The 13,219-nt window shown below is 49.9% G+C and overlaps 1 protein-coding gene across 7 annotated transcripts in view; it reads left to right on the forward strand.

Moving 5' to 3' along the window:
• ARHGEF11 (Rho guanine nucleotide exchange factor 11) overlaps nucleotides 1-13,219 on the forward strand; it is a 110,941-nt gene that overhangs the window by 84,373 nt on the left and 13,349 nt on the right. For 3 of the 7 annotated variants that reach the window (XM_061183266.1, XM_061183273.1, XM_061183271.1), the window contains 9 exons: nucleotides 427-469; nucleotides 1,574-1,670; nucleotides 1,831-1,953; nucleotides 4,581-4,604; nucleotides 5,729-5,873; nucleotides 6,141-6,240; nucleotides 7,028-7,057; nucleotides 10,085-10,211; nucleotides 12,969-13,148. In XM_061183266.1, coding sequence (XP_061039249.1) covers nucleotides 427-469; nucleotides 1,574-1,670; nucleotides 1,831-1,953; nucleotides 4,581-4,604; nucleotides 5,729-5,873; nucleotides 6,141-6,240; nucleotides 7,028-7,057; nucleotides 10,085-10,211; nucleotides 12,969-13,148 — 869 coding nt within the window. The remainder of the gene's footprint in view (nucleotides 1-426; nucleotides 470-1,573; nucleotides 1,671-1,830; nucleotides 1,954-4,580; nucleotides 4,605-5,728; nucleotides 5,874-6,140; nucleotides 6,241-7,027; nucleotides 7,058-10,084; nucleotides 10,212-12,968; nucleotides 13,149-13,219) is intronic. The other 4 variants (XM_061183267.1, XM_061183272.1, XM_061183269.1 and 1 more) reach the window with 3 other exon arrangements.

Raw genomic sequence — 13,219 nt, forward strand, 5'->3', positions numbered from 1 at the left:
AGAGCCAGGCGCTGTGCCCACTGGAGGACTTGGTAACATAAGGCCAATTTTCCCTTGGGAGTGAAGGAGAGGGGAAGCCCATCAAATCGCCTCATGAAGATTTCTCCCATGCTGCTAAATTGGTACCAGTCCACTTTTTGGAACCTCTCCATTCCATGCATCTTGATGTCCTTGAAATAAGAGTGGGAAGAGTGCAGGTGCCACCCTCGGAGTATAGTCCCAACTTGCCTTGCCACCTCAGATTCCACTTCTCAAATCCCGAGCCTAGAATTCAGTTGGAGAGAGGTGAGTGGAGGGTAGGGTAGTGTAGGGAAAGGGGGAGAGAAGGTAGTGTTCTGGAGCCCTCCTTGCCTCTGCACAGTATCTCCCACATCCCCTGGGGTGTGTGGATCTCACCACTTCTGCCCCCACCCTTCTGTCTTTTAGCCTCTGAGAGTGAAGGTCCCAGAGATGTTACAGGCTGAAATTGGTAAGTTGGCTCCTAGGACGGTTAGTCTCCTCTTGGTGTCCGTCTTGTGCTGGGCCCTCAGGAAGGGGCGGGGGGTCGGGGGGACATAGTCCCTGCCTTGGGCAGCTGTTCTCAGATAGGAGGAAATAGGGACAGTTCCTCCAGAACTCCTCACGGTAGCTTATGGGCAAGCACAAACAGAACAGACCCTGCCTGGGATCTTGTCGCGGAGAGACAAGACTTGGTTGGGAGACCTGGGTCGTTCCTGCCGACCTGCCATGTGACCTCTCTGGGCCTCAGTCGGCTCACCTGTACCGAGAGGAAATTGGATTCCTAAGCCTGGTCGATCATCAGGATCCCTTGGGGAATTCTTTTTTGAAAATACAGAAACCAGTGCCTCACTCCACCCCACCTGCGGAGTCAGGATCTCTGGAGTATTTTTGTCCTTTTGGTCTCGTTTGTGTAAGTTCCTCAGCTCACACAGAGTGAGGAGCCAGGGAACTAGGCAGTTGCTGTGCTCCCTTCTCGCTCTCAAGTCATGACTAGAAGAGCTGGGAGGTGGTATAAAGAGGACATCAGTCTGAGAGGCTAATCATAGGAGCTTTCTAGGGGTAATAGTTTGAAGCTGCCTTGGAAAAGAGGCACTTTACAGGCCCAGATGCTAGGAAAGCTTATGGGCACAGGCAGAGGGTGAATGTAGGGACAGGAGAGACACCTTCCCGTTTCTGGTGGGGAGTTAGGTTTCCTTGCCTTTTGCAGCCTTGCGAGCTAGCCCCGGGTCAGTGGAAGGAGAATGAGCCTCTCAGAGGTTTGCACATGATGTCAGAGGGCAGCAGCGTCTGGACACATCCAGAGAGGGACTTTCATATTTCCCCACTTGATGGAGTGTAGAACACCCTGAAAATGTTTCTGTCCTTGCCTTGGGACTTGGATGTCAGGATTCCAGTCCTGAATTCAGGAATGACCTGGTAGGTCCAGGTCTCCACTTCCCTTGGTTAACAGGAGGGCAGAAAGCCAGCTTCCCCTCCCGGTGCCCCAGGGAGCTAAGAGGCTTGAAGATGCTCAGCAGATATAACCTCCTCCTCCTGACATCCCTCCCCTGTCTTCCCTCGGCGCCCACCACAGACCTGCGCCTGCGGAGCGGTGAGGACGTGCGCACTGTTCTCTGTGAGGCTCAGGAGGCAGCCATGCCAGAGATCCAGGAGCAGATCCATGACTACAGGTGCCCGGCGCCCCCCCTCCTGCTCTCTCCCCTGCCTCCTCACCCGTTTTCTTTCCCCTGCGGTGTGTGTGCATCTCTTGTGATGTGTGTACGTGTGCCTCACTCTCTGTCCAGCAATGATGTACATGTGTTTCTTTCTCTGTGTGTCTCTCTGGCTCAGAACAAAGCGCACTCTGGGGCTGGGAAGCCTGTATGGTGAAAACGACCTGCTGGACCTGGATGGGGACCCTCTCCGCGAACGCCAGGTGGCAGAGAAGCAGCTGGCTGCCCTAGGAGACATTTTGTGAGTCTCCGATCCACTTCTACCCCCTGAACATGCTGCACAGATTGACATATTTTGTGGGTCTGTTTCCCAACCTCTCCGCCTCTTCCACTGCTTGCCTGATTCGTCTTCCCCTGAAAGATGGGGAGAGTCCAGCCCTCCTGCTTCATTTCTCAGGCTGGGGCTGCAGGAATTTCAAGGGAGTTGCAGAGCCTGGGGCTCCTGACAGTAATTTGGTGATTATGACAAACCACGGGCTCCAGGAATGCAGGGAGCTTTCTGCTTCCCCTCCCTAGCCTCTTCTTGACGGTTCTCCCTTTTTGCTCTAAGGTCATATCTGATGCTGAGTGTGAGAACCACGCTGTGATTCTCCAGGGAATAAAGTTCCTTCAGGAGGCAGGTGGTTCATGGGAAATTGAACTATTTTTAACTAATCACATCAGAGGACTAGCCTAACTAAACTTACTAAGGAACTTCTGGCACAGCTGCTGTGGTTGCCTCTTTCCAGTCTTATTTTCTAAAAGTGTCCCAGGTGCCTGGGATGACTTTGTGGGGACACTTGCAGGCTTAGAGGTAGATTTTTCACCCCAGTACTTCTTTCCACTCAATAGTTGTGTGACTCTTTTTTTTTTTTTTTTTTTTGGCTGCGCTGCAAGGCATGTGGGATCTTAGTTCCCCGACCAGGGATCAAACCTGTGCCCCCTGCAGTGGAAGCGCAGAGTCCTAACCACTGGACCGCCAGGGAATTCCCGAGTAGTTGTGTGACCTTGATCAAGCCATTTCATCTACCTTGGTATCATCTAAAATGACAGAGATTGGGCTAGATGATCTCAATAGTCTCTACTAACAGTGATATTTCAATCCAGCAAATTTCTGTGGAGTCCCCACTGATGCTAAGCACTGTTCTAGGCTCCTGGATACATTAGTAAACAAACAACAATGCTTGTGGGGCTTATGTTATTGTGGGAAGAGAAAGCAGTATATAATAAATAAGTAAATTGTATACTATGTTAGAAAATAAGGCTGGGGGGAGGGGGGGATAGAGCAGGCTGAGGGGGGTCAGGAGCACCTGAGCTAGTGGGTTGCAATTTCAAATAGAGCCTCATCCAGAAAGTTACATTTGGGCAACTGAAGAAAGTGAGGGAGTCATCCTTGGAAATATCTTGGGGGAAGAGCATCCCAGGCAGAGGGAACAGCCAGGGCAAAGTAGGAATGTGCTTGACGTATTTGAGGAACAGTAGGAGACCACTGTGGCCAGAGAAGATTGAGAAGCTCAGTGCTGAAGTCAGAGAGGTAACAAGAAGAGCAGCCTCGCAGAGCCTGTGGACTGTTTTAAGGTCTTTAGTTTTTTTCTCTCAGTGAATGAGGAGCCACTGGAGCTGTGAGAGACTCGAGGGTGGGTGGAGGGTGGTGGGAGAACAAGGAGGGGTTCCAAACAGGGAGATCAGTTACGGGAACCCACGCAGTAGGGCTCCTACCAGAGAACTGGCGACGGAGGGTGTGAAGAGAGGTCAGCTCCAAGTATATTTTGACAGTGGAACCAACAGGAGGATTTCCTAAAAATTGTTGTATAGGATGTGAGAGAAAGGAAAACCAAGGAAGACTCCACAGTTCTTACCTAAACAACTAAAAGGACAAAGGTGCCATCAGTCGAGTTAGGGACAATTGCGTGAGGGACAGTTTTGTGGTAGAAAACCGGGAGCTCAGTCTCGGACATGTCAAAATCTGAGATCTTTAGACATCAAACTGGAGATTTGAGTAGACAACTGCAGAGATGAATCTGGCATTTGACAAGAGATCCGGGTTGGAGATGAAACTAGATGAGGTCCCACAGGGAGGGTATATTCTTTGAAAACAACCCTCTGACCCTCAGCCAAACCCTGAATCTTTCCGGGCCTTAGTTTCCCTAGCAGTCAGATGGCACTAATCACCCCGACCATGCCAGGGATGGTGGCAGAACCTGACCGAGCCTATTCTGAGGTCGTAGGCACCGCAGAGTTATGTGGGGTTATTATTGACAGCACAGGCACCCTGCCTATAAAGGCTTCTATTTAAAAGAAGGAAGCGCTAGCCTCATTAAATGGAGATATGAGACCTATTATTTTGAGTGTAAATATTATACGTGTAAATAGCTTAGAATAGTGCCTGGCGCATGGTGAGCACGCAGTATTAGTGGCTGTTACCATTAACCTCTTTTAAATAGGTTCCTCTGAATCAGGTCTCAAGGTATTATCTCTGCGCCCTCACCTTCTTTCCTCTTGCCTCAGTGTCAGCCCAACCCTTCTAATTTAGTTCTAGGTGGACACAAAGAGGAGCCTCTTCCTCCGTGATAGCTTCAGAGGCTGAAACAGATACCAAGCGAGAAGCTGTATTTGCCTCATTCCCCTTCCTTTTAGCTGGAAGGACACCATCATCATCATCACTCTGTGCTAATTGAGCCCCTCGGAGGAATGAGAACCCTCACCTCCTGAGCCCAAGCTGGCTCCAGAGCTGAGACCAAGAGTCTGAGTCTGACCTTTTATCATCCTCCTCCCTTTCCTCACCCGCTCCCTTCCTCTAGGAAAGAACTTACCCTCCTCCCAGTCTTGCACAGGCCAACGAGCCTCTGCCTTTGCAGTCTGCGTCATCTGTTCTTTCTTTTGTTCCAGGTCCAAATACGAGGAAGACAGGAGGTGAGTGAGTCTGTGTGGTTGAATCAAGGTGGGAAGGAGTGGGGTTGAGCTACTGGGCATTGCATCTCTGCCAATCATAGGGGAGTCCCTAGCTTCAGAGGATCACCGTCTGTCCAAGTTTAGTTTCCAGATGTCTGTGTAACCACAAGGAGGTCACGAGGCCTGATACTCGGGGATCACTGCCTGGGACGTGGGTCTGCTCCTCAGTGTGAAGACACCAAGCTGCCAGCACTCCCATTCCTGGCCTCCTCTTCTCCACCCACATTAGCCCTGCGTCTGCCTCCACACTTCTTTCTCGTAAACCACCGAAAGAAGGAGCAGTGATAGAATCAGCCTGTGTTAGCAGCACCCGCAGAGGGGAGCTAGGGTACACACATTTCCTCTGTTGGCACATTTTTTTTTCCTTGAAGCCTATATACATGTCTCTTTGTTTCTCAGTAGCCAGTGTTAAAGTGAGTATGCATTCCTTGAGCATACACGCACTCAATAAGGGAGAGAAGATGGAGTTAGAAGGCTGTTTCAGAGAAGACGAAAGCCAGGGCTGAAACATTTGCTTCATTGAATCCACAAAGTGGATAATCTGTCTACCGAATTGAGAGGCAAATACAGTTTTAAACACAGAGCTCTGGACAGTTTCATCTGTGGCAGTTGGAAGCTACTTGACAGATCATTTCCATCTCTTTTTCTCCTTGTACTTGGGGTGGGTGGTGGCAAAGGCAGCTTACCTGGACTTGCAGGGGCCGGCTGGCGTTTCTCTGCATCCCTTTGCCACCCCACCCCTGTGTATATGCCTGAGGACATTAGCTGTGGGCCTCAGCTGTCGTCGCCCACGGCTTAGTTGCTTATGTTTTGGTGAACTGACGCGTCCTCCCACTGGCCACTGTCCCCTCGTTATGAAGCGGTCTGCGTAGGAAAACAATGCGATTTCTTCTGGAAGTCATGCCAGCCAAGGCTTTTCTCCGGCTTCTGCCTACTGTCCCACCTGAATATTCTGGGCCTCCCTCTGCATGCCCTGGCCCTTCGCCACCCCACTGGGTGGTGGTGAGGAGCTTGTGTGAAGCAGAGTCCCAGCCCTTCCACCTGCTGGCGCTTTCCGATTCACGGCCCCCATTCCTCTTTTACAGTGCCCCCATGGACTTCGCCCTCAATACCTACATGAGCCACGCGGGCATCCGTCTTCGAGAAGCACGACCTTCCAACACGGCGGAAAAAGCCCAGTCCGCTCCTGACAAGGACAAGTGGCTGCCCTTCTTCCCGAAGACCAAGAAGGTGACAGAGCTCCCCTAGAAAGAATCATCTCTTGGCACGGTTCCTGTGCTGAGGCAGACCGGGAGAGTCATTGAGAATCCCCAAACTAGAGCAGCCCTCTCCCTCCCTCCTGTCCCAGACCAGAAGCAGAAGTGCTAGATCAGATACAAGCATGAGTCTGCTTTCCAGTTGCTTGTTTAGGGCTAGTCATAGAGGCAGTAGCATGGTGACCAGTGGCCCAGTCTGGGTACTGGGACCTTCTCCAAACCCTGGTGTCTCTTATCTCAGCAGAGCAGCAATTCCAAGAAAGAAAAGGATGCCTTGGAGGACAAGAAGCGAAACCCCATCCTCAAGTACATCGGGAAGCCCAAAAGCTCCTCCCAGAGCAGTGAGTATTTGGGGCGCAAAGCCTTGGACAGGGACCTCGGCCCCTTCACAGGCCAGCATGTTGGCAGAGGGCCTTCCTGTGCTTCTGGCAGCCAAAGGCCCAAACAAACTCTGAGGTCGCAGCTTCCTCTCGGTGCTACTGCGTTCTCCCCTTGCCACACCCAGTGACGGCTCCTGAGGTACAGGGAACTGCTTCAGAGCCAAGGAGGCCGAGCCAGTCCCTGGGTCTAGGAACTCAGAGGCAGTTGTAGATACTGAACAGCCGTGCAGAGGAGTATCTCCCCCTTGGCAAGATTGCCCTGTTGACAGTCAATGCCTCCTTCACCTTCATCCATGGACTTGTCTGTCTTCCTGAGGGCCTGTGTGTTGGGAGCAATAATGGGCCCTTGATGGAGGGTTTCAATTAAGCAGAACTAAGTGGAAAGGGAGCAGGTTTGGGACCCAGAGGCTCCCCTCATGCCATCAGTAATCCAGACCTCCATGGATCCTGTCACCGATCTCTTCCCAATTGTGTGTCATCTGTCTGGACATTGCTGCTGGCCCTCCCAGTCATTATCTTAAGACCCCAGTGTTAGTCTTGGGAACCTGGGAAGGGCCATGGCATGGGCCTCCTGCCTTTCCTGAAACTGCTGCCTTGGGGGAAGGGGAGAGGAGGGGACTCTACTAGATCAGCCCTGATTTTTGCCACTACCTTTCATTTTCCAGCTTGATGTAATTTTTATTTTGACTCTTGAAACATTAATTTGACTTTTCATGGTTTACTTTTGTTTTTGTTTGTTTTCTTTTAGCATTTCATATTCCCTTGTCCCCTGTGGAAGGTAAAAGGACCATTTTCTTTGGGTTTTTCTTTGCATTAGCATTGAGTTTCCATTTCCCAAGTCCTGTCTGCCCTTCTTCCCCTCTCCTTCATCGCCTTCTGCCCTGGCTCTCTTTCCTCCCTCCCTTTCCTCACTCCATTACTCCTATATGTTCCTCCATGCTGCTAAAGCTCCCCATGACACAAACGCCTGCCCAGGGGTGCCTGCCCAGGGGCTCCTGCCCTCACGCTGGGCGCAGGACTCTGCCCGCCTAAGGCAGGGCGGGAGGGGCCGGGGCACTGCCCCCCGCCACCGTGCAGCTCCTCCTGGCAGTGCTGGCAGAGGCCAGCTTCTAGGCCCTCCAAGACTGGTCCACGGCCTGCGGCTTTTCTCTCATTCTGTCAGCTCTCCGTGGATGCGGCTCCAAAAGTCCAGGGCTCTATGTAAATGAGGGAAACCCTCGCATGTTGAAATGTCCCGTACAAGTTCCTCAGATTTTTGTTTTCAATTGAAATAATAATAAAATCCTCAGTTTTGAATGTTATATGGGGTTGTTTTTAGTACCTAATGGGTCTTCAGCAGTTTTGCCTTGGGGTATTTTCATTTCTTTCATCTCCTTTGTTTAAGTCCTTCACTGTAGCACCTTCATCTCCTGACTCTTACCTTTGCCAGCACAGCAGTCACTGCAACAGTTAAAGAGAATAACCCTAACGTATGTAGGTTAGAGACCTCATATCTTCTAGAATCTATGTATCAAAAATAAATACATATATAACAGACATTAACCCAGAGGAGCTTAGAACCTAGAACTGGGCAGGTTCGTTTCCCATCCGTGAGGTCCATATGCATACGATTAGAGTGATTAATATTTTCTAGGTTCTGTAGTAAATCAAGGGGAGAGATAGCAGTGAGATGCAATCAGGAAATTAATCTGTTGCTAGAATTCACTTTATATAAAGTGACAATTAAAAATAATGATTTTCAAAATTATTTTTAAAGTTAAATTCCTAGACTTGTTATTGCTATTTTAAACAATATAAGTAAAGAAATATTAGGGGGGAAAAAGTCTATTAAACAATGGAAAAAATAAAAGAATGGCCTTGAAACCCAGGCCCTTAGTTTTTAACACATACTTCCTCCCATCCACCCTGCCCGAGGCAGGCATGAGGCAAGCAGCAGGCCTGAGACCGAGCAGCCCTGCCCAAGCTGCTTGCTTTGTGTCAGCCTGAGAGGGAACAGGAACACCCAGGGTAGGGTTGCTGATCCCAAGAGAGGATAAGGGTGCTGGGTATTCACCATCTCTTTGAGTCATATCTTTCTATTGTCATTTCATGGTTTGATTTGATGTTCTCAAGTTCCCAGGACATCAGATAAGTCTGTATGCGTATCTAAAGACCAAACACCCACCAAAGCTAGAAAGCCTCAGTATTGAGAACCTTGCTGTTTAGGATCATCAGCTATTGCCCCTGTTTATTAGTGAAAGTATCTGATTGTTAGTGACATATAATTCACTTTTATTTAGTTTCATTGTTATTCAGAGAATGGAGGAAGGGAGAGCAAAGGTTACTGATGAAAACCTTGCCCTTTTCAAAAACGCGTTCCTTTCTACGTGTCTTTTTCCCCTGTTACTCTGGGTTATTCAGTTATACCAAATCTCAGGGCCACACCTGTTCCTTGTCACAGCTAGGGTGTAACTATATCCCAAGAACTGGGCCTTTTCCAAGTGGCCCATGGGAGAGGGAACAATGGGCTCTGCCCGGAGGCATTCTATTATAGGACGTTCCCAGGCTCCCACGTCATCACCCAGCCAGGGATGCTCCGGGCTGTGGCAGCACAGCTGACCCTGGCTGCTGCAGTTGCCCCAAGGCCCAGATGCACATTCAGTCTGGGACAGGCAGATCTGACTCTAATCTCCAAAATGGGAGGGATGATAACAGTCCCTACTCCTAACACATATACACAGCCACCTATTTTGCAGTTTTAGAAAAACATTACCTGCCTAAAGGATATGAAATTGTGAGCTTTGAAGAGACCAGCTAAATGTTTTTCTGTTTCCTCTGGCTTGGAAATTTTCTTACGAATCTCAAGTTTAGAATACACAGGGAGATTTATAAGTTTGTCTATGTCGATGTCAGAATCTCTGGTTAGCGTGGTTAGGACCAGGGCCTGGCGCCCGGGGCTGTTTGTCTTGCCTTCCCCATCCCATTATCCTTCCTATTGGTCTGGGCAGAGCAGCATCTTTAGCCCAACTCCTGTTCTGACATCCTGGACCTGGAGCTGAGCTAATCGACTTTGAAGATAGGAGCCACGGAGCCCCTGGGCCTGAGCTTTCTTCTCCAGGGTCTCCGCATGGCATCACCTACGCCTTTTTACTCTCTTACCTGCCCTCTCTGCTTTGAACAAGAACAGCTCTCTTTCGTCTTAGCTTTGAAAAGCATCTGGAATTTGAATGCCAGAGAGTGACATCTCTCCTCTGTTCCTCCTAAGACCCCCCTCACTGTTAATGGAGGGTCTGATTCTTTAATGATGGAGAGGAAGAGGTGGGGGTGAGGGCAGAAAGAACAGAAAGGAGAGTCAAGGCAAACCAGAAATAGTGAACTCTAAAAGTAGTATAAATTTGAAAAGTGTTTGGTAAATTTGGCAACCCAAATTATACCAAGGTTGATGTGTTTTTGGTCTTCCTGGCTAATTTTTTTTAACACATATATGGCTCTTGGGAATAACCTAGTAACGATTCTCAAGCATGAGAATCACTATAATAAAGAATGGGAGAGGCAAAAGAAATATCCATAGCAAGTGCACTTTTCACACCCTCTCGTTTTGCATCTGAGGAAAGAGTAGCCCCCAGAAAGGTGGAGGGACTGCCCGTGCCACGCCCCACAGTAGAAGAGCCAGGGCTCATATCATGTCTCCTGACCCTCAGCCCCATGCTGTTCTCATCCATGCTTGCTCATCGCTGTCTTCTGGGCTGGAGGGGAGCGAGGGCCCCGAGAAGTCATGCCTGAACAGAAGGCAGAGTATCTTTCATTATCTTGTTTCTGCTTCCAGTCAAACCAGGCAACGTGAGGAACATCATTCAGCACTTTGAGAACAACCAGCAGTACGATGCCCCGGAACCTGGGACGCAGCGACTCTCAACAGGAAGCTTTCCCGAGGACCTGCTGGAGAGCGACAGGTAGCAGTGGCTGGATGGGGCCTGCTGGCTGCCCAGGGAGGGGAACGTGGGCAGGGTTCAGGGCTAAGGTTCAATGCCAGCTACTTTACCCCCTGCTAGACTGTAAGGCTCCCACTATAGAGCTCTCTCCCTCTCCCCCAACCTTCCCACCTGGGTATGTTCAGAAGAAGACATACTATGTGTTGATGATCAGGCCAGCGGGAGAGAGAGCAGGGCCCCTGACCTTCCAGTCCAAGAACCATATGCCTTTAAAATTTCCTTTGGATTCACCCCCTGGCCACTCCGTAGCCTCCACCCCAAGAATGAGCTAGATTATGTTATAAAGCAGCTAGTCAGGAAACCCTAAATGACAAGGCTAGAGAAGAGTACAGAGTGGGGCGAAGGGAAATCCTGGGCAATAAGGAAGTCAGGCTAAAGACAGTCTGTGGCGCCCGTGAAGAAGAGAGCTAGAGATGAGGTTCTGCTGGCTGCTTTAAAGGCAGACAGTGTAACTTGGGCATCAGATGTACATCTCAGCGAACAAATAGAAAGGTCATTGATTCAAAACAAACTGCTCTTCTTTCAAGAAGAAAAAGGGGAATGGAGGCTGTGACATTGCTCACATTCTCCATCTTTGGCCGGATTCTAAGAAGAACCCTTCTCTGGTGGTGACATGTACTCTTAGACTTGCTCTTGACTGTGGCATGACAGCCATCAAGTCATGTCTAAAATTCTGCAGCCGGCACTTAAAGTGAAAACTGCCTGTAGTCAGAAACATCCTTGCAAATTCCTTAAGTCACACTTGAGGTATAGTAAATGTGGTCTCGTATATACAAAAATAGTTCTTGTGTACACTGCCGAGCTGGACTAAAGGCAGACCCAAAGGCAAGTCAGCATGTAGCAGCCTGATTAGTCAAACCATTTTACCCCTGAAATAACTAATTATCAAACTGTAAGTCAAACGTTCCTGCTTGTATGCAGGGTTACTCCTTTCTGTTTATACTAAGCCTTTATAAGCTTAATACTCATTAAAAGATTTTGCCATAGTGAGAATTAACAAAGATTTAGGCAAGATAAAGGTTAGATTTGTGCTGGGGTCAGAGGTTGAGTTCTAATATTACTGAATAAATTAAATATACAAATTATATGATTGCTGGGGTAGGTGTGATCTTACAGATGTATCAAATGTACAATTATAAGATATACTGTCAACATTTTGAGGAAATATTTGAGACCATTTGTAAACGTACTCTTCAAGTTGTTAGGTAAATTTGCCCTGAGACATTCATTGGGATTCTAAATCTACTCTCAGCAGAAGCCTTTGGATTTGATGGTTATGAGTTCACTGACAATCTTAGAAGAAATGGCATCGGCAGCATGGTGGGTCAAAGGTTGTCGTAGAAACTAAACAGGTATAAGAAGCCCCCAATTCTAGACAGCAATAGTCTAGGAATTTTTGGCCAGAGGTGGGTTGTATGCCTCACTTCTTGGTGGGATCATTACTCACTTCTGGGTACTTGAAAGAAGCCCCAGGAACCTCATTGCATGAGGTTTCTTGTGGTGCTAAAGTGACCCATCGTGGGGCACTGGTGAAAGTGTTTTGAGTTAGTCTGTGTTGGAATTGTTCTGTCAGGCTTCAGGGGGTGAGTTCAGTAGGGCATCAGCTGGCAGTATGGTTTCTAACCCTGCAGGCGAACCCTCAGGACCTGGGCAGGGGAGCGGCATTTGGATCCTCTGGCAGTTCAGAGAGACTTGATGAATGGAAACCAAGCCATTTGGCTCCTTCTCTGCAGCAACCTGCTGTGCTATTAAGAGCTCTCCAGACTCTCCAGGCCTTCTGTGGTCCTAGAGGCAGAGCAGGATGTAGATTAGTAATAGTGTCAGCAGAGAACTAGCCCAGCAGGACCGTGGGGGGAGGCACCATCCTGGGGCAGCTAGGGGTCAGAGATGCCAGCTGTCACAGGGCTGAGGCACTGCAGGACTCGAAAAAGAGCAACACCCAGTCGTCAGCATCTCGTCAAGCCCCACAGACACTCAGTGGCCAAGCATGGTAGGCCAGGGAGCAGGTCCTGCCCATCAGTAAACAGGCCCCTGTAAGCACCCTCCCAAGCTGGTCTGCTCCCGAGAGGGGACTGGAAGCCTAGGAAGGGTGCTGTCCGGATAAGAATGGAAGAAATCCACAGTCCACATCACAGCTGGAGGGGTGGGAATTCAACAGCGGATAGAATTTTCTGACAGGCAGTGTGGAGAATACTAAAGAGTGTGTGAAGATGGTGCTTTCACTTCCCTCTTAAAAGATCTTGTAAAAGGAGAGATCCGCCTCAAGCAGAGTCCGAGGTGGGAGCCGTCCTGTTCCAAAGCAGAGGGCCAGATGAGCTGGCCACGAGATGGCCATGGGCGGGGAAGGTGGGACCTTGTTGTCCCTGATGAGGGACTTTGGTGTCCACAGCTTTCCTGACGGGGACTTGGGGTCTTTGGCATCCGGACACCCCACAAGTCTGATTCTGTTAGTCCCAGATTTCACCTTCCTGTTGGGATCCCTTCCTGACCAGTCACAAGGAAGTTGAGAGGCTCTGTCCATCCAGCTGGGCTGGGGAAAGGAAGGATTTTGTAGCAGAAGTGGTTTGTCACTGAGCAGCGTCTGCCACCGGGAGTTGGGACCCTTTGGGTCTGGTGTTTGGGGTGGAAGCCTGCAGCGCCGAGGCACCCCTGAGATGGGGCAGCAAGTCAAAGCTGGCCAGATATAAGACCCCAAGGTCTTTTGCCCTCTCCATCCAGTTCTCGCTCAGAGATTCGCCTGGGCCGCTCTGAGAGCCTGAAGGGCCGGGAGGAGATGAAGCGGTCCCGGAAGGCAGAGAACGTGCCCCGTTCTCGCAGCGACGTGGACATGGACGCGGCTGCAGAGGCCGCCCGCCTCCACCAGTCAGCCTCGTCCTCTGCCTCCAGCCTCTCCACCAGGTGGGCGGGGCTCAGGGGCTCAGCCCGCTGATATCTTGGGGGCCGGGCAGGAGCAGAGGGTTGCTGAGAGT

The sequence above is a fragment of the Eubalaena glacialis genome, chromosome 3 (assembly GCF_028564815.1).
Source record: "Eubalaena glacialis isolate mEubGla1 chromosome 3, mEubGla1.1.hap2.+ XY, whole genome shotgun sequence".
In the NCBI taxonomy this organism is placed as follows: Eukaryota; Metazoa; Chordata; class Mammalia; order Artiodactyla; family Balaenidae; genus Eubalaena; species Eubalaena glacialis.